The following is an 18,774-nucleotide window of genomic DNA, read 5'->3' on the forward strand; positions in this document are numbered from 1 at the left end:
TTAACAAAACCATAAAAGACTAAGTAAAAGTAAACACTAAAGATACTAATAAACTAAAAATGATAAAACTCATATATTTTAAAAACTAATAAATATTTCAAAATATTATAGGGTTTCTTTTTTTTTTGCAAGCATACAAAAATATACAGAGGGGGCCAAAAAAATGAAAAATGGATACACATTCTAAGAAAGGAAAACTGTATTAAAATTGTAATAATATATACCGATAACAAAAGGTGAATACAAGTCATGTTTGACGTCTGCAATCACAAGAGGTGCTCAAAGTGGTTACCATCAGCGTCCTGACACTTCTGATTACGACGAACTACTGCTTGGGCAACGTTGACCAAAGTTGTCCACTTGTATACATTTTTTTGGCACCCCCAGTAGATGCTCACAAAGCAATGGAAAGATTTTGTGTTTGGGCAGGGTTAGAAACTGAATTTAATTTTTCCCCAATTTTATTTATTTAAGGGAAAAAAATCAAAGAAAATGTGAGAATTAGGTAAGTATGTTACCATGTGGGACAGGCCCAATCAACGCACTCTATGGGTTCATGAAAATTCCTATAGACGCAAATGTCTGGAAGTTTAAGTGTATTCAGTGCCCGAGGGCATGCTGCATACAACACAACCTGGGGGCTGCTTTACACAAGCTCCTGATGTGCTCCCAGCTGAGGGGAGGGGGCAGCACACCCAGATTCCCCCCTTTGGGAGTATATCCTGAACCTGGGATATTCTGAGTAAGTGCAGGAAAAACACAGATTCTCTGCTCTTTTGGTCACTTTCCTCTAGTCCATGCCCCATGTTCGTGGCGGAATACAGAAAGGTGAGGAGACACCAAGATACAGGAGAATTGAGATTGAAGAGAAGAGCTACATTTATGTTGGGGAAAGACAAAACAGACATGGGGCCAGGAGGAGGTAGCCATGGCAGAAGCCACGGCACAGGGACCTGCTTTGAGGCCACACTGAGTGACTGTCAGATCAGGGCTTCCCTGTACCCTTTCATTTCTTACCCACGATCTGCCCCCCTCACCTGGATCTATAGCCACGGCTCGGCTTCCTCCAAGCAGAGAACGTCCCCTAGATTCATAATTTGGAGGGTATGTCGCCCGCTCTGATGCAAGTCTGAGATGTCTGAAGCGGGTCTGGCAGTGCTAGGGCCACAGGGCCTCAGCAGGAGAACCCCAGGAGGCTCCCGGCCGGCCTCCCACAGCTACACAGAAGCCGAGAGGGGCCCCTCCCACCACCCCACACTGCCTACGAATGCCTGTGTGAGAAAAGGCTCCAGCAGTGTCCAATTCATACTCAGGGCAGGCTATGTCATGCAATCATATCATTAAGTGGGCGGTTACCCAGTTTCAAGTACTTCACAACAGGAAATCAAGAAAACTCCAGATCTCTGCTGGAGGAGGGAAAGGCGGACATGTATAATCACAGGCCTGCCCTGAGGTTCTGAGAGGAGGAATTTACTCACACCCAGCTGCGGTCCTCTAGGCTCTACTCCCAGGTAGGACCGCTCGCTAATGACTCCCTCCCGTGAGATGCTGGTCACCACATCTCCTTGGAGCTGATGCCCAAAGTTGCTGCTGTCACAGCAACTTTGAGTGGATGACTCGTGCAGCTGTTACTCACACCTGGGTTACTACGGGGCAGGTCAGGGAGGGAGGGCAAGCTGCATAGGACAAGAGCTTTGAGCAACGGCATTACTTACTCGAACAGGACCACAGCAAAAGACTGCACCAGGCGGTAGAAGGTGGGCTCGGAGACACACTTGGAATTGCAGCGCTGTTCAGGAAGAGGGCAGACATGTCACTGGGACGACCAGGCAGCCGCTCAGAGAGGCCTCTGCTGAGCATCTCTCAGCTCAGCGCAGCAGCCTCCCCAGCGTAACAGCCTCCCCTGCTCTACAGAAACCAGGACCCCAGCAGAGAGCTGGCACCTGGCACTCCACCGACCGCCGCTTGGCAGAGCACGGGCAGGCAGTTTCCTGCATTTCCTTATGAGAGTCTAACAACTAGGAACTTCACACACTCACCCACACACGGAAAAGTACAAAGGGACAAAACCGCCAAATGACAACACTGGCTATTTCTGGGTGGTAGATTTATGAGTAGTTTTTCCGTTTTTGCTTATCTGCATTTTCTAATTTTCCTTTGAAGAATAAATTATCTGTGATAAAGATATTTTAAGAATGAAGAGTTTAAGCCACGTTATAGGAAAAAAAGAAACTACTGGATATTTACAAAACTCAATTCCTTTCTGAACTTACAAGGTTGTCACTGTCATGAATATATTACTTTACAAAAACTGAATATTGAGTATTATTTAATAAAAAGAGGCATGGACGGAGCCCACATGCTTGCTTTTAAAAAACTAACTTTTATGGAATTTCATGTAGTTGACAGGTCAGTTTGCCCACTCATTCCTTTCCGGGGGGGCATCCAAATGAGCTAGCTATTTCTCACTTCCCACTGTCCCTAATAGGCCTTTTCAGAACATCTTTAGATAAGTGGGTTTTTTTCCTTTTTTCTGTTGGGTCATTTCCCTTGACTCTTTTCTCCAGAGGGAGGAATTGAAGAGACAGCTAGGATGCAACGCACCACCAGTTTCCTCCCCGTCACCTGCCCTTACCTGGGCGCTCACGTATCGAGCAAACCACTCCCGGCCTTTCCCACTTTCACTGCTGCAGTACTCCCCAAATTTGGCTTTCTCCTCCTGGTCCAAGTCCTCCCTGAGAAAAAGAGCAGAGGGAAAAACAACTTTCAATCCTCTGGAACAAAAAAGGTTATAGTAGGGGGAAGAGGACAAGGAGAAACTCGTAAGTTTTGCACCCCAGCCACGGACAGAGCCTGACGGACATCAGCTCATCTCTCCCTCTGGGAAACCCCACGAGGAAATGGTGTTATTTCTATTTCAAAGATGAGGAGATAGGCTAAAGGATCCAACGCAGCGGGGGAGCTGCAAACGGGGTCTCAATCCAGACTTCCTGGCTCTACAGCCCACGTTCCTTCCCCCGTGTCCTCCTATCTCCAGTGAGGTCCCGGCACAAACCAGAGCGACCAAACCCGACCCTGTGGTCTTGGTTCTCCAGCTCAGCTGACTCCCACTCATCTTTGGTTCTGAGGTCTTCATGGATCGACCCGCTGAATTCAAGAATTCCTAACGTGCTCAGTCTCAGCAGGACATATGGGTCTGACGCCGCCTCCCACCAATCAGACGGAGGACGTGGTTGCTTATTCCTCTGAGCTCGTGAAAAGTCAATCTGCTCACCTCAGTCCTGCTCTATGAGTGAGGGATGGAGACCAAGGGACCCCAGGGGGTCACTCTCTCCAGAGTGGACAAAGTGCTCACTGACCCCAAACCACTTCTGATCACACCTGGTGGGGGGCTACTACTCTACCCCAAATTTAATGACAACAAAAATGAAGCAGGGGCTGAAGACCAATTGGCTTATGCAGTGTTTCATTTATTTAAGGTTCTGTAGAAAACATCTCGGACTCTGATCCCTACATGCCAACATCAGGTGAAATACGAGAATTTGCCAGCCATTTGCAGTGATTTTTGGCGTGCTCCTGAAAACCCATCTGACTCAGTTGTTCACGTTCCACATGGCTGGCAGGCTGTGGCAATTAGCGACCAGCCTTCCTGGCAAGTTAGCAAGCTTCTGGGCTCTCTCCCCTTTTCATTAACTGGGTGTGCTCAGAGAAAGCTGACTAATTTCCATGTTCGTCAAACAAAATAAGTAGGAAGCCACAGCTACTGCTCTCTAGAATGCATTCAACGTCAAACATAAATGCATTTTTGGATCGTCAAATATTTGGATTATCATTGAAAACTTTCCCCCCCTTTTTGAACTTCATAGAAAATTAAGGCACACCTAAAAAAGGCAGACACCCACCTTGCCAGTTTACACACAAGGGCCTTAAATCTTGATGGAAAATAACGTACTCTGCAGAGTGGCAACAGGCAGAAATTCTTGCTGCTTTAATGAAAATGGAAAATTTCCCCTTCGTCCAGAGCTCCTCAGAGTGTAATGTGTGTGTGAATAGTCTGGAGACCTTGTTAAAAGCAGATTCAGGCGCAGTGGGGCTGCGTGGGGCCCGGGACTCTGCATTTCTAACAAGCTCCCACTGGTGCTGATGCTTTGGGCCCACAGACAACACTCTGAGCAGCGAGACCTTGGACGACGAGTGTTTTCTGTGGAAGATGCAAGACCACCTGTCAGCACCCCGGACACCCATGAATTTGGGTTTGTTTGCCTTCCCTTGCGCCGGGTTGCGATTTTAACACATGAGGGCAGGAGAGCGAGAAGCCCATCCACAGATTCCCTGCTCCTCCATCTGCAGGCTAACTCCCACTTCCTCTTCCTGCTGCTCCAACTGCCAATGCTCCTTACCTACCCCTCAAGGACCACAATAGAAAAATCAGAAAGAGGTGAGAGCAAGGGTCCCCCTCCTAGCAGCTGCTACGGTTCAGCTGCCCGTGGCATCACAAGGCGGGCAGGTCACTGAAACCTCTTGTCTTACTTATATTGCCCCTAAGCTTAATGTCAGCTAATCATTGCGGCCCTCTAGTCAAGTGAGACTCTGACGTGGAATGCCCACCAGGAGCTAACCTGGAAGTGCGCAGATACTGAGAGAGCAAAAGTAGTATCGTCTTGGCTTCAGCAACGATGAGGTGAGGGCGTCAGTGGAGTGGTCAAAGCCGGGGGTGGGAGGGAAGCAGGGATGACATTCCCCCAGGTCTTATCTCTAGCCCGGGGTGGGGTTGCCAACCACCGGGCTGGTGAGGGCCTGGAAGCCCTGGCCTCAGGTGGCACCCGGCGCGGGGGACAGAGCAGAGAGAGCAGACCGGCCCCGGGCCTTACCCTCCCGAGAAGATCTTCTCCACGTAGCTGCGCATGAAATCCCTGAGCTCCAGGGCCTCCTCATCCTTGGCCGACTCTGTGCTCTGGTTGGAAGAGAAGGAGTCGTTGGAGGAGGAGCGGCGGTACTGGTCCCAGGACGGGTGTGAGGGTGACTCGCCCATGTCGTTCTCGCTGTCCGCCGACTCCGTGGTCTCACTCTCGGACGCACCGTCTCCCTGGGAGCTGTCCCCATCCTGCAGCTTTGGTGGCAGCCCCTCCAGGGGCGAGGAGGCGGATGGCTCGGTCCCAAAGTCAATCAGCGAGCCCACAGGGACCTCTGAGGACTCCATGGCTTGCGTGGGCTGCTGAGAAGGACGCCACGTAGGAGCTGGCCGCGTGGATTCCCAGGAGTGTCGGTGGGAGCCCGCCAATCACATGTGAGCTGCGTGGCAGCTGCTGGCCACCAGGAATGAGTCCGCTGGGGCAGCTCACGTGGCCCTAAGGCATCTAGGACAGAAGCACATAAACACGATCAGCGGGAGAGCACAGCCCTCGTGTAAGGGGAACCCAGCGCTGAGAATCCAGACTTCAAGGAATAAATCAAGTCTCCCACGCCCTATAAAGAGAAGAGCCTCCAAACTTCCAGAATTTGGGACATCTCTACACTGCCGTCGTTTTCCTCTTGTCCACTTTACTGTTAAACACCTGGTATGCACGTGGCAGGCACTCAATAAATCTTTGCGGAGTAAATGAACTAATAAATACCAACAGTCAGGATTTCTCCAAACTAAGCAAGTGGACTTCAAGAGGGCAGCGTCTTCTGGCCCTCTCTCCACTCTGGCCTCCCAGACTGAAGCCAGTAAAGAAAAAGGCAGACCCTAGACTGGCATCTGGAAGTCCCCAGAGACACACCTGCACCTGACACCTGCTGTCGTTGGGATCAACAGCTGTGGAAGATGGAGGGGGGAGTGGGGCGGGTAGGAGGATGTCGTCAGACGTTATCAGGAAAAGCGGCTAAGCACGTGGGCCCCTCACCTCCTGGGCTCACAGCTCTTCCTTCCTCATTTCTTAACATTCTTCCACTCAAGACACAGGACCTTCCCAGGCTTCAGATACATGGCCTCTCCCATCATCCCTCTCAAGCCCCCTGAAGGTTTCTAAGCTGCATTGGCCACCGGGACCCAACCTCTCCTCCCTGCCCTTCTCCCTACAGCCACCCTGGATGCTGGCGTCGCCTTCCGGTGTCTGTTCCTTCTGCTCTTTAGGCCAGGCGGTCCTCTCCGTTCTGTTCCTTCTTCACCCCTGCCCAGAATTCTAGCTACCCCTCAAGGCTTGGCTTAGTTACCAGATCTTCTGAGACGCTTGCTTCCACCCCTATGCAAAACAATGTACTGAGTCCTCTGTGGTGCCCGGCATTCCACTTACACTCATTTATAGTGCAGCTTGTAGACACTACCCTGTTTCCCCGAAAATAAGACCTAGCCGCACCATCAGCTCTAATGCATTTTTGGGAGCAAAAATGAGTATAAGACCCGGTCTTATATGATATTATATGAGACCCGGTGCTACATTATATTAACATAAGACCGGATCTTATGTTAATTTTTGCTCCAAAAGAAGCATTAGAGCTGATGGTCCATGTAGGTCTTATTTTTGGGGAAACACGGTAGTATTAATATTTCTGTTTGCCCACTAAAGTAAAACCCCTGGAGGCCTTAGCCACCTTTGGAGAAATCCGAGTGCAGAGTCTTGACTAAATAAGTGTTCACTGTACGTTTGTTGAATGACGAACAGACCTGATCGTGAACGTGCTCTAAGGGTCAGGGGAGTCGGCGACCCAAGCTACACAGCAGCAGAGCTAGGAATAGAATCTTTGCTTCTAAACCAGGCCTCCTGACAACCAGTTCAGGAGTCACCTGCCAGTTCTGGGGCCCTCCCTTTCCAGGGATGAGTGGCAGACAGTGAAGCAGGAAGAAGCAGCCCTTTGGATGCCTCAGCAACTCCGGGCTAGAGCACCCCCTGAGCCTGAGCCAAGTGCCTCTCCTCCCCCTTCACAGACCCAAATATCTAGGACAACACCTGGCAGGCAGGTGGTTGCCGATATTGATGAACTAATGCATCTTCGGAGGGTAATTCAATATCAAAACTGCATTTACTGCCTGTTAAGAGCTTAATGTTCCCAAAGCGCTTATGGGTTCCTCCAAATTCCCCAGCCCAGGATATTTTTAAATGCCCCGAGTCAGAAAGATGGGATGGCTGGCTCCTTGTCAGCAGAGTGACAGCGACACACCTTTAGCAGAGTCCTACAAAGCTTGCCTTGATTTAAAACAGAGAAGCATAAACCTCAGCACAAAAGAACTTTCGGGGCCAGGAGCGCAACATGGGCTCTTAGGAGCTCAGACAGCAGGACGCTACCACTCAGAGGGCTCGAAATTAGAGCGTGGCAGGCCGGGGCAGCCCTGGCCCCCCTCCCACCGGCCGTCAGTGAGCCGGGGCCTCTGCTCTCTGGGCCGGGGTCTCCCCGTCTGAGACATCATGGCCAGGTTAGATTGCTAAGGTCCTTCAGGAAATCATGTTCTCAGACTCCCCTAAAACCAGAAAGTCACACCTATAATAACACACCTGATATTAAAATGGAAAAATCACACACTAGGAAAATGTTTGCAGCCACTATAAGAAAATTGAGTCAATCAATTTATATTATAAATTCACCCAATTCTAACTAAAAAAATCAAAAACTATACGCTAATGGATATACCAACTATTCAAAAGCACACAAGAAGAAACACCATTATTAAATGCTTAGACAATTTTTCAACCCATACTAATAACCACACATATAGATAGGCAACTTGAAACAATTAGGTACCACCTTATACTACTAAATCAGCAAAAATTTAAAAATTACAACCCAAATGCCAATGAGGTTATGGTAAAAGTAATAGTCTCAAACAATCCTGGTAATTGGGATAAATAAGACCTTAGAAAGCAATTTCTATAATTCTTATTTTTCTCTTCTCTGATCCAGGAATTTAAATGCTTGGAATTTATCCTAAGAAAATGATTCGAAACACTCCAAAATAGTTATGTGGGGGAAAAAAAACGCTCACGGCAACAGTACTTCTAATTCTGATAAATTGGGGGGTCAGGGGGAGAGGGGGTGAGGGAATCTAAATATAGTAAAATGGCACTGAGGTAATTTCCCCTTTTTTATTTTGTTCTTTACCATAACAATGCAGTTTGCAATAACTAAAAATTCAGAGGGAAAAGGAAACAGGTATCTTGAAACGTTTATAGTGGTCGGAAGGGCTGCGTCTATTTAGCAAAGCAGAACCGCCACAGCACAGGACGTTCAAGAGCAGACCAAATCATCACGGCTATTTCTGGTCTACCCTGAGGCTGGTGAGCCGCTCTCCCAGAGCCTTCCTAGCTCAGAAATTCTGGGAGCGCATGAGTCATCCTTCCCCAGAAGCCTCCTCCGTAGGCTCAGAAAGGAGGGGACAAAGTGACAGGGAGAAGCACAGGGTGAGGGCCCAGTGCTGGACCCCGTGAGGGCATCGCGGGCTTCAGTGCGCAGGCCCTGGGGCCCTGTGCAGTCATCTCATTCCACTGCCTCCCACCCCCGACCTCGGGCCCCGCAGCCCAGGGATCTCATCTCTCTCAGGACTGAAGGTGGGGGTGCCAAGCCTGGTCATGGAGCTAAAGCCAGGGTGAAGGGGCGGTTTGTGCTAAGGGTCTGGGAAGCAACCCCCCCTTTTTTCTCTAGGCAGGAAACCTAATTACAGGTGCAGGACAAGGTGAGCACGCGAGGATCACACACCGCACATGACTGTCTGTGTTGAGACAGCCAGAGAACACAGAGGAAGCGGGCCCAGGGGGACTGTTCAGAACCAGCCAGGTGTTGCCGTGTAGGATCGCGGGCCCAGCGGTATCAGACCTACAGAGCTTTCCAAAGAACGTTGAAATCCACAGTGTGAAATCTTCCAGTTCTTCAACCCTGGCAACTAATTTGTTTCAAAACACATTGTTGTGGGCCAAAGAAAACACATGTGTGGATTGTGCCCCGATCCATGTGCTTTGTTCTGCCCATAAAGAGGCTCCGAGAACCCCCCCCCCCCCGCCCCCGCCCCATAGATCCAGACTCTGAAGACTCAGGGTTTTAAATCACGGTGGAATTTCTGCAACTACAGAACATGAATATTGAAAATGCTTTTCTACAGACCCAGAGCAGAACAAACTTTCCCACGTTGGCACTTTTACAATTCATTTCCTAAACCTATGGCAGAAGTTTCTACTAACCAAATTAGGTGAAAATTCTAAGTCAACCTATAACTTCCAATGACCTTAATCACCCATTCAAGTACCGTGCAAGGAGCTGGGAAAACAACCATGAATGAAGCCCTATGGAGCGTGTGTGTGTGTGTGTGTGTGTGTGTGTGTGTGTTGGAGGGCAGGGGGAGGGTAAGAGAGAGTTAATAAAACAAAAACCCAGAGACGGCTCAAGGCCACGTCCCCGAGAGCACTGAGTGGGGGGCTTTTCTGGACTGGGGATCCGGGAGGCAGACATCGGAGCTGAGACGGAAGAAGGACCCGCTGGGAAGACTCCAGGGCCTGCTGAGCAGAGTGGTTGGGACAGAGGCAGCAGCCTGCACAGAGGCCCGAGGCAACGATGACTGCGGAAAGTTGAAGAACTGGGAAGGCTGATGAGGTGGAGAGCAGCTGCTCTTGGAGAAGAGGACGGCCAGATGTGCAAGGAGGGCTTGTCCGCCCCGTGGGCGCCTGGAATGTCTTCCAGGAGCGCTGGGCAGCCACGGGAGAACAGGGTGAGAGCAAAGGGGCCAGTGGAGGCAGGTCTGTGGGAGGTTTCCTGCCCTCCCGTGGCCGCCTCCGCCCCCCAGCCGTTTCCTGCCGCAGGGGGCCCAGCTGCAGAAGGAACTGGGAAGGAGATTGCCTGCTTGTGGCTGCTCAGCCACATCCCCACAGGGCTTTGCTCAAACTCTGATTTCCCCAGCACCCCAAAGCCACCAGAAGGAGGACTTCTTTAGCAAGCTGATCTTGAGCAATCAGACAAAGTTCCCTGGGGGAGAATCCGGAACTTTCTATCTCTGCCCTTTGCCATAGACCTCGGGCAGCTCCCTCTTTTACGGTCACCAAGAACTAAGAGACATGCTGTTCCTCCCACAAAAAGAAGAGCGCGCAAACAACTCGCTGGACCAGCACACGTACATGCATGGCTGCCATTCACGTCCACCTAGTAAATCCAGGCTTGGCGTGGCTCAGCAGGGGGCCCACCTGAACTCAGCTAGGAAGTGATGGCTCACGGAATCCAAACACAGGTCGCCTGCAACGCCCAGGCTCCTGACCCCCATGCTGTCCCCACGTGTCTAAGAGCGTTGGGCAGCCACGGGAGAACAGGGAGCCAGGAGAACAGAATGAGAGCAAAGGGGCCACCTCCCTGATGCTCTCCTGAGGATACATTTCTAGAAGGGGAGGTGCTGGGTCCAAGGTTTGCACATGATGAAAGCTATGATGGTTTCACCAAATGACCTTCCCTAAGTCTGTGCTGTGGCGATACACACAGGGTGGGTGTTTCGTCTGCACCTTCATTTCAACTGGAGGTCATAACTCCACCTAACCCCACATTCAGAACTCTGATCTGTTTGTTTCACTCGCGGTTTAAGTGCAGGGTACTAACAAGGAAGGGCAGGTGCATTTTGCAGACAAGGGAACTGGGACCTGGGAGGCCAGCTGTGTCTCTGGGCGGCCAGGAGACCCCCTCACCCCCGGCCTTTGATGAAGACATCTGGTTTGATTGCTTTGCCTGATGACTAGTCCAAACCAAAAACAAAACAAACAAACAAACAAACAAAAAACAAAAAAAAAAACCACTAGTCTCTTCTTCCTTGAAGTTCAGCTCCACTCAGTCAGACTGGGAGAATCATTTAAATCTGTACCAGTTTCCTATTTTTGGAACTTGTGACTTGGAATTTGTTTGTCCTAATCATTTGGATTATTACCAAGTAAAGGAGCTCTCACACATGGCAGGCGTTAGAAGCAGCCCTTAGGGAGATAAGCTGGCCCCTCCTGGCTCACGGGGGGAAGCTGAACAAGACCCCCTGTAACAACATGAGAGGGCTGAAAACAGAAATCGAGGCTGACATTATCAGCGTAGTTGATGCTTTCCAAGGCACAAAAATATGTAAAAATGGTGCATTCTCAACCACTCCATCAAGCTGCTGGGCAGTATTGCGTTTTTACCTCCACTTTAGAGATGAGAAGCCTGGGGCTGGAAGAGGGAGGTGTGTGGCAGTGTGGGATCACCAGGTGGGTGGGAGCAAAGCAGGACCACCTATTGTTCGGACTAGAGGTCAAAGGTCCCTCGCAGAGGCTGCCTGAGCTTGGGCTATATTTTCACCTCTCTCTCACCACAACTTGAAGGCCCTCCACTGGGGCCTCATGTAAAGCAGTGAGCTTACCTCCCCATACAAAACCTCCCTTGCTTTGCCTAAATGTGGTAGAGGGCCAGTGAAAATTATGAAGCAGAACCGCGCCAAATGTGGATATTAACAGACCCTTTACTCAGAGACCCCAGTTCATAAGACTGTCAACCCTACCTGCCCCCATGCAAAGGTTCTGTCCAAACAGAGAGAAGGTGAGGATCTTGGGTGGGAAGCAGAGTAATAAACTCTCCCCTCACACTCACCAGACTTATGTTAACATAGGGATTTAAACCTTAAAGGACGGTTCACTCCCTAGATAGGGGCACCCTACTTCATGCAGCTTTCTTTGAGTAACACAGCTACTGATCAATTGAATGCCCTCTGTGGCTTTTCAGTAGATGTCTTTCAGGAAATATGCCCAAAGATCCCAAGAAAAGTCAGTCTTTTCTGCCTCCGTGGTTGTGAGCAGAGGGCATCCTGACGCGCAGGACTTTGCATGACCTGTAAGGGAAGGGAAGGGTCCGTGTGACCGGCTAAGGAAGACAATGAGCCTTATTAGCCCATCCGGGAATGGGGCCAGGGCTCGGCCAGGAACAGGCTTTGGATCTGATGGCATCTTCTTAGCTTGACGTCTCAGCTGCATGCTGCCCAGGAGTAGCAGACACAGCCTGGCCAGGAGGAAGCACCCAATTCTCACCACATGAGGCCCAGCCTAAGGGGCCCAGTGGGGAGGCTTTTCACCTAACGTTGTGATTCTCAAGCTGAGCCAGGGCACCGCAGACACCTGAGCAAAGTCGTAGGGATCCCACAGGGGTACTGTGGGATATTTCAATTTTTGGAGGGAATAAACGGTAATAACTTGACACCTGCTAAACACATAGCAAGCGACTAGCTTGACGTAGTTCACAGTTTCACCATCAGATCACACTATATTCCTGTTGATGTCATATCCTTGTGAAGCTGGATTTTCAGCAGTTTATAATGATAAAAAGCAAGTAGGGCACAAAAATCAACGGGACAGGAAAGGAGAGTGGCCATGTCCAATCTGATTCCATGGACTCGAAGTTGTGCACAACCCAAAAGGCACAGATGTCCCATTAGTAAGTAATTAAGAATGAAATGCAAATATTTTTTCAAATGGTGTGGTACCCTCGCAAACGTCCATGTCCTAAACCCCAGAACCTGTGAATGTTACTTGACATGGCCAAAGGGCCTTTGCAGCTACGATGAAGCTCAGAGCCTTGAGATGGGGAGATGATTCTGGATTACCCCCCGCAGGTGGGACCAACGGAATCACAAAAGTCCTTACAAGGGGAAAGCAGGAGGGTCAGAGTCAGAGAAGGAGATGCGACAAGGCTAAGATGCTGGTTTTGGAGGTGAAAGGAGGGACAAAAGCCAAGACATGCCGGGTGGCCTCTAGACTGGAAAAGCCAAGGGCATGAGATTCTCCTCTGGGGCTTCCAGAAGGAACTAGCCCTGCCGACACCTTGACGTTAGCCCACTGAGACGGATTTTGAACTTCTGTTCTCCAGAACTGGAAGATAGCAAACTGTTGTTTTACGCCACTGGGTTTATGGTAATTAGTTCAGGCAGCCACAGGAAACTCACATGAACAGCTAGCATGTTGTTAGGACATCCTTACTTGAGTTGCTAAGACTATCAGGTATTTGTTTTAGCCTAGGGTGCCACGGAAAATGAGCGAGACAATCAGGGTCTGTGAAAGTTAGAGAACCTTTGGCCTGGAGAGAAGGCCTGGGGCCCACGCCCAGCAAATCCCTTATCTGCCACTTGAGCTTCCAACCTGAAGTAGGGTCTCACATCCACTCAAGTTCAATGGATTCTTCCCGGCACTCATTAGCGGGTGGAGATCACTTAGCTTTTATTTCCCTTTATTATAAACATATTGTCAGAGGAAGGTTCAGAACGACAAAAGGGAGGAAGAACCTCTTGATCCCACAATCCCATCTCCATTTCTGTGTATTCCTTCCTAGTCTTTGTTAATAGGCAAACATTTGTTTTGACTGTTTTGACGCCAAGAGAAATCTGAATGTTTGTTTTGCACCTAGCCAGCGGCTACCCCTCCTGTGACATCTACAAACACGAAGGTGACCCCATGAATACTGTTCGCTGGTCCTCTGAAGAGTGTTGTATTTCAAACTGACCTAATAGAGATCAACAGTCAGTCTGGGTTTGGCTGGGGGAATTAGGGGAGACTGACCCCGGGCTTAGATTTCTGGTCTCTAGGGCTGCCTTGAGATAAGTGACCTCGATCAATTATTAGATTACTGTTATCTGCTTTTGTTCAGCTATTAAGTGACAATAATGAACGGTTTCCAGGAAAATCATGCCTCACTGAAATAGTTGGAGGAGAGGAGAGGGAGAAGAAGGAAGCCTTTCAACACACTGCTAAACGCAATCGCTCTGTAAGGAAACTGATGTGAACGTGAGGGATGAAAATGTGAACCAACCGGGTCCACAGACCCTCCTCAGCTCCCCTGTGCACCAGTCTGCGCTGGCCGTCTCACAGTCACAGGGATGGGAGCTGCTGCCCCCTCCCCCTCCGCCTCCCTCCGCCCATCCAGCCTGCCACAAATAATCAGCTTCAGCAGCAGGGGCAGGGCTCCCTCCTGCATCTCCATCTGCATTTGTTCAACACACTCCACACTCCTGCAGGTGCACCTCTCCCCTTGCAGTCACAAGTCAGAGAAGGACCCCAATGGACTGGCGTGCGCAGGCTGTGGTAAGGACGCCCCAGGAGCCCCCCTGCACGGCACGGCCTTCCAGCATGCCAGCCAGACCAGCCCGACCGCAGCTTGGGCTTGCAGAAACATGCTTCCTGTTGCTCAGAACCTCTCATACTGTGAGACCACAACAAGGAGACTTCCATCTGCCTCTGCCAGGGGCTGAAGAGCTCAGTCCTAAAGCTACTGACAAATACACCAGCTCATCACTTTCTGGCCGGCTGATAACTGACTTTGCCTTGGAACCAGGAAGAGACTTTTGGGCCTTGGAGGCTAAGGAGCAATAGTCGGTCCAACGAATGAATACATGTTGAATAAGATGAGATGTCACTGATGTCCTTTTAGATGTCAGTGTATTCCGGCAGCTGTTCAGACACAGATTTATATCTAGTCTTTGTGGACCTAGGGCTATGTACAGGCCAGTGCAATCAAAGAAACCCGTTACATTTGGGCAATGAATGTAGTGGTGTTTTCTGGCAGCCAAAGCAAAAACGGGAATTACCCTGGGTCATAAAAATCTTTCATTGTGACAAATTCATTGGCAGACTAACTTTTCCCAGACACTGAATTTAAAAATGAATTTGTCAGTAAGGTCCTCACATGAAACGACACTGATGATCATAGTGAAAACCTCTAACAAGGTTCTGTAAAAGACAGAGATGTTGAAACATACATTTTAAAAATGACTCTCCAAGGGACGGCCCGGTGGCTCAGGTGGTTAGAGCTCCGTGCTCCTAACTCCGAAGGCTGCCAGTTCGATTCCCACATGGGCCAGTGGGCTCTCAACCACAAGGTTGCCAGTTCAATTCCTCGAGTCCCGCAAGGGATGGTGGGCTCTGCCCCCTGCAACTAAAATTGAACACGGCACCTTGAGCTGAGCTGCCTCCCGGATGGCTCAACTGTTGGTTGGAGCGCGGGCTCTCAATCACAAGGTTGCCGGTTCGACTCCTGCAAGGGATGGTGGGCTCTGCCCCCTGCAACTAAAATTGAACACGGCACCTTGAGCTGAGCTGCCGCTGAGCTCCCGGATGGCTCAGTTGGTTGGAGCGTGTCCCCTGAACCACAAGGTTGCCGGTTCGACTCCCGCAAGGGATGGTGGGCTGTGCCCCCTGCAACCAGCAACGGCAACTGGACCTGGAGCTGAGCTGCGCCCTCTGCAACTAAGACTGAAAGAACAACAACTTGACTTGGAAAAAAGTCCTGGAAGTGCACACTGTTCCCCAATAAAAGTCCTGTTCCCCTTCCCCAATTAAAAAAAAAAAAAAATGACTCTCCAAGAATCTGACGTATTCATTACACTAATTCAGTATAGGTGTTTGTCTGGCTGGAACACGCTGCTAGGTGCAGATGAGATTCCCCTGGTGACACAGGGACGGGGCATCACATACCTGGGGACCTTGTACTGAACATGCCCATGAGGGCGAGGGCCTCTCTCCCTCAAATACCAGATGTCCCAGAGGGCTTCCGGCAAGCACCGGATCACAGACCATTCGCGGCTGATTTCTCTGAGAGCACCTCAAGTGCCCACATTCTGATTTAATAATCAAAACAGGATCGATGTGCTGATGCTCCCAGTGGGAGAGGATTGTCATTCTGTCGTGACCCTTGAAGGGGCCGACTTACTTCCTGGGATCCGGAGAGGGCAGCGTCTTAGGCAGCTGCAGAGGGACTCTTGTGGGGAGTGTTACCCAGGACAAGAAGGGCAGTGGCAGCTCCACCCTCTTTCTCCACTGCCGCCTGCAGGCACCCCGGTCGCCCACAGGATGACCTGCCTACCTGCAGCTGGCTGGAAAGAGGTAACCCTCTACCAGGGAGCATGTCTGCACTGGCGCCTGACAGGAGACGTCTACTCCTGGCTGCCAGGCCTACTCTCTAGCTGGCTGCACCTCTCCGTGGTCCAGGATTAACCTCACAACCTGCTCCCCCATCAGAAGTTCCCCAAGAGTCGGTAGCCTTGTGTGTTTCCTTCACTGCGGGATTCTCAGAGCCAGAACAGTGCCGGCATGTAAGAGTTGCTCAGGCAATATCTGTTGTTGTTGAAAACTCACAGGTCAGAGTTCAAAGGTGATCTCCCTGGCCACAGGCTGCTTCCCCCACCCCTGCAGTAGTTTGTCAAGTCATCTGGCCCAACCCGGCTTAATCACTACCACACATTTCCTGCCACTGCCCTTGGTGCTCCGAGAAGGGAGAAAACAGCTTAAGAAAGACTGTCAGAAAACCCCCTCACTGCCAGTGTACTTAGAGAGCTGAAAGGAGAAAAAGCTATAGGATCACTTCTTGATCTTTCAGTCAATGAAGTTTATGAGCCGTTCTGCTAGGCTGCACAAGCGACCACCACACAATTCCTGACCTCCATGGACTTCCGATCTCACCCACGAGGCAAAGAAAACTCATTCGACAACTGAAACACAAACCTGCTTTCTGCGTAGGGGCTGTGTGCAAAGCACGGTGCAAAGAAGAGTCATTTATAGTCATTTAAAAAGTGCACACCTAGTAAGAAGAATAAGACAAGTATGTAAGTAATTGTGTGACTGGGCAGAGGGCACCAGCAAATGGGGTACCAGGGCTGGAGGAGATGGTGGCTCAGGAGAGGCAAGACCACACAGAAAGGCAAGGGAATTGTCAGGGAAGACTGCCTGAGCTGCATCTCTGAAAGCTGGGTCAGTTACTGCTAAACAGACCTCAGAAGGGAGGCATCCCCGGAGAGCGATCCACGTCAAACAAGCGCGAACACTTCCCGTGGGGTAGGCTGTGAAATGCGTGTACCTCCCTTTGGTGTGTGGAATGTAATGAACTAGCACTGCAGTGTGGCCTTGGGAGAAACTTACTTATTCTGTCTTGAACCAGGGACTTCCACGGCATTTCAAAGATTTCTGATGGCAAAGTGTTGAGACGTGGCCTGCCAGGGCTGGGCTTTTCTAATATGGCTCTGACTAAAAGGGGCACAGGGTGGGAGGTTTGGGGAGGGTCACGGGCGCCTATGGCAGTTCAGAACCCACGTTCAGGACCCTCATGCCATCCCTCGCAACACAACCCCCAGCTCCCTGAGTTCAAGGTGCCTGCTGGGATGCGGACCGTTGCAACCGCTCAGCTATAGCTCCCAGGAGAGTCCAGGCCAGACGTGGATTTGGGGATGAGGAGCCAGAAGCAGAGAGAAGCACAGAACCACTTAGAGAGCAGAGAAGGGCTGAGCTGCACTGCTGACGAGGACAGCTTGGGAAGCCCGGGGAAAGGGCACCGGTTGAATTGCAGAGTCGCTGTTCTCAGGAGAGCGAGCACAGATCGCCCCCAAAGCCCTGCACAAAGCACCAGCATAGGGGTTTAAATTGCACTGAGAGCCCAAGCTGGTCAAGGAGACTGGAATGGAGCACACGGCTGCCACAGTGATGAATTACGACTCAGCCTTTACAAGGGAAGTCTCCGAATCCTGATCGCTCATCTCTGAGGAAGCCACGGTAACAGGGGGAGAGGTGAGAAAGATCAGATGTAAACCTCATTGCGAAGAGGAAGACGAAGACAGCAGACTCTGTGGAATAAATAGATTAAGGGAGGTAGCCGTGTCAGGGGACACCTTGAAGAGGTTACAAACAGGAGGGTTCTGTGGGCACCACAGAAGGGAAGTGGTAAGGACAGGTCAGAAGCCGATGCCACCCTCTGCTGCAGCGCTGTTGCGTTGTTTCTTATAGACTCGGAGATCAAGAGACACTGTGTAAGGAGTGCACAGGTCTTAGCACGGTCCTCAACAAATGCATGACAGCTTTGAGGTCAAGACAGAAAAGTCTGGACTGAATATTGTGTGATTAAGTGGATTTATAAATACTGGATTTCATTACCCTAAAGTGCACGTTTTTGAATTTTTTGTTTTGCATTCTATGATCTCTGAAATTGGATGTGTCTTACCATTGCTCCAGCCAGGCCCATCACGATACAGTTGTCATTGTCTGGAGATAAGAGTGGACCCTCTTTTTTTTTTTTAAGCAATTAAAAAGATAAATTCAAAATGTACACAAATCCTAATCATATCACTCAATGAATTCCCTCCAAGTGAATATCCCATGTAATCACCACCCACTTCAGGGAGCAGGACGTGCCCCTCTCCGTTGGGCCCCTCCCCCAGGACGCCCCTCCTCCCCAAAGGGACATGGACAGAGCACCCTGAAAAGAGCATGCTGATAGCAGAGAGCAAGGTATTTTACAGAAAGCCAGGGACTTCCAGGGCTCTGTGACAAATTCAGAAGAACGGGTCTATGCATATGAAGAAGCTTTAGAAGTCCTTTAACCAATTTACTTTGCAAATACTTTCCTCTTTATTATGGACAAGAATGATATTTGATAATAATCTATGTCTAAGTAATTCTCAAGGAGTTCTTTCAGTAAGGACAGAAGAAAAGTTCTAAGTCAAAGGAAAGCATTGTGTGATAGTTTAAATGGCAGCGTTTAATCTTTCCTCATAGTGCGGAAAATGATGATGAACTTTACAGCTGATGAGGTCTTAAATTCAATGAACGATGGTGGTTGAGCCCTTTACCCAGAGTCAACTTGGAAAGATGTGTCTACTGCTAATGGGCAAAGGCCTCCCGTCCAGGCTCTACCCTACACCGTCATTAAATACTCATATTTGAAATTCTCCACATGTTGATGGAGAATGTGGGGGACACAGAACCAGAGGGATAGTTAACTCAGAGAATGACACAACTGGGATCCAAAAAGGTTTTGGCAGACTTCAGAGGTGGGCTGAGTCTA

At 50.0% G+C, this 18,774-nt stretch overlaps 1 protein-coding gene across 5 annotated transcripts in view; it reads right to left on the reverse strand.

Moving 5' to 3' along the window:
• Positions 1–18,774, reverse strand: part of KIAA0513 (KIAA0513 ortholog) — a 57,003-nt gene that overhangs the window by 20,000 nt on the left and 18,229 nt on the right. For all 5 annotated transcript variants that reach the window (XM_019747112.2, XM_019747108.2, XM_019747109.2 and 2 more), the window contains 3 exons: positions 4,872–5,357; positions 2,636–2,735; positions 1,716–1,789 (listed from right to left, as the gene is read on the reverse strand). In XM_019747112.2, the coding sequence (XP_019602671.2) occupies positions 1,716–1,789; positions 2,636–2,735; positions 4,872–5,200 (503 nt within the window). In that variant the 5' untranslated portion in view covers positions 5,201–5,357. The remainder of the gene's footprint in view (positions 1–1,715; positions 1,790–2,635; positions 2,736–4,871; positions 5,358–18,774) is intronic.

This window comes from Rhinolophus sinicus, linkage group LG11 (assembly GCF_036562045.2).
Source record: "Rhinolophus sinicus isolate RSC01 linkage group LG11, ASM3656204v1, whole genome shotgun sequence".
Lineage (NCBI taxonomy): Eukaryota > Metazoa > Chordata > Mammalia > Chiroptera > Rhinolophidae > Rhinolophus > Rhinolophus sinicus.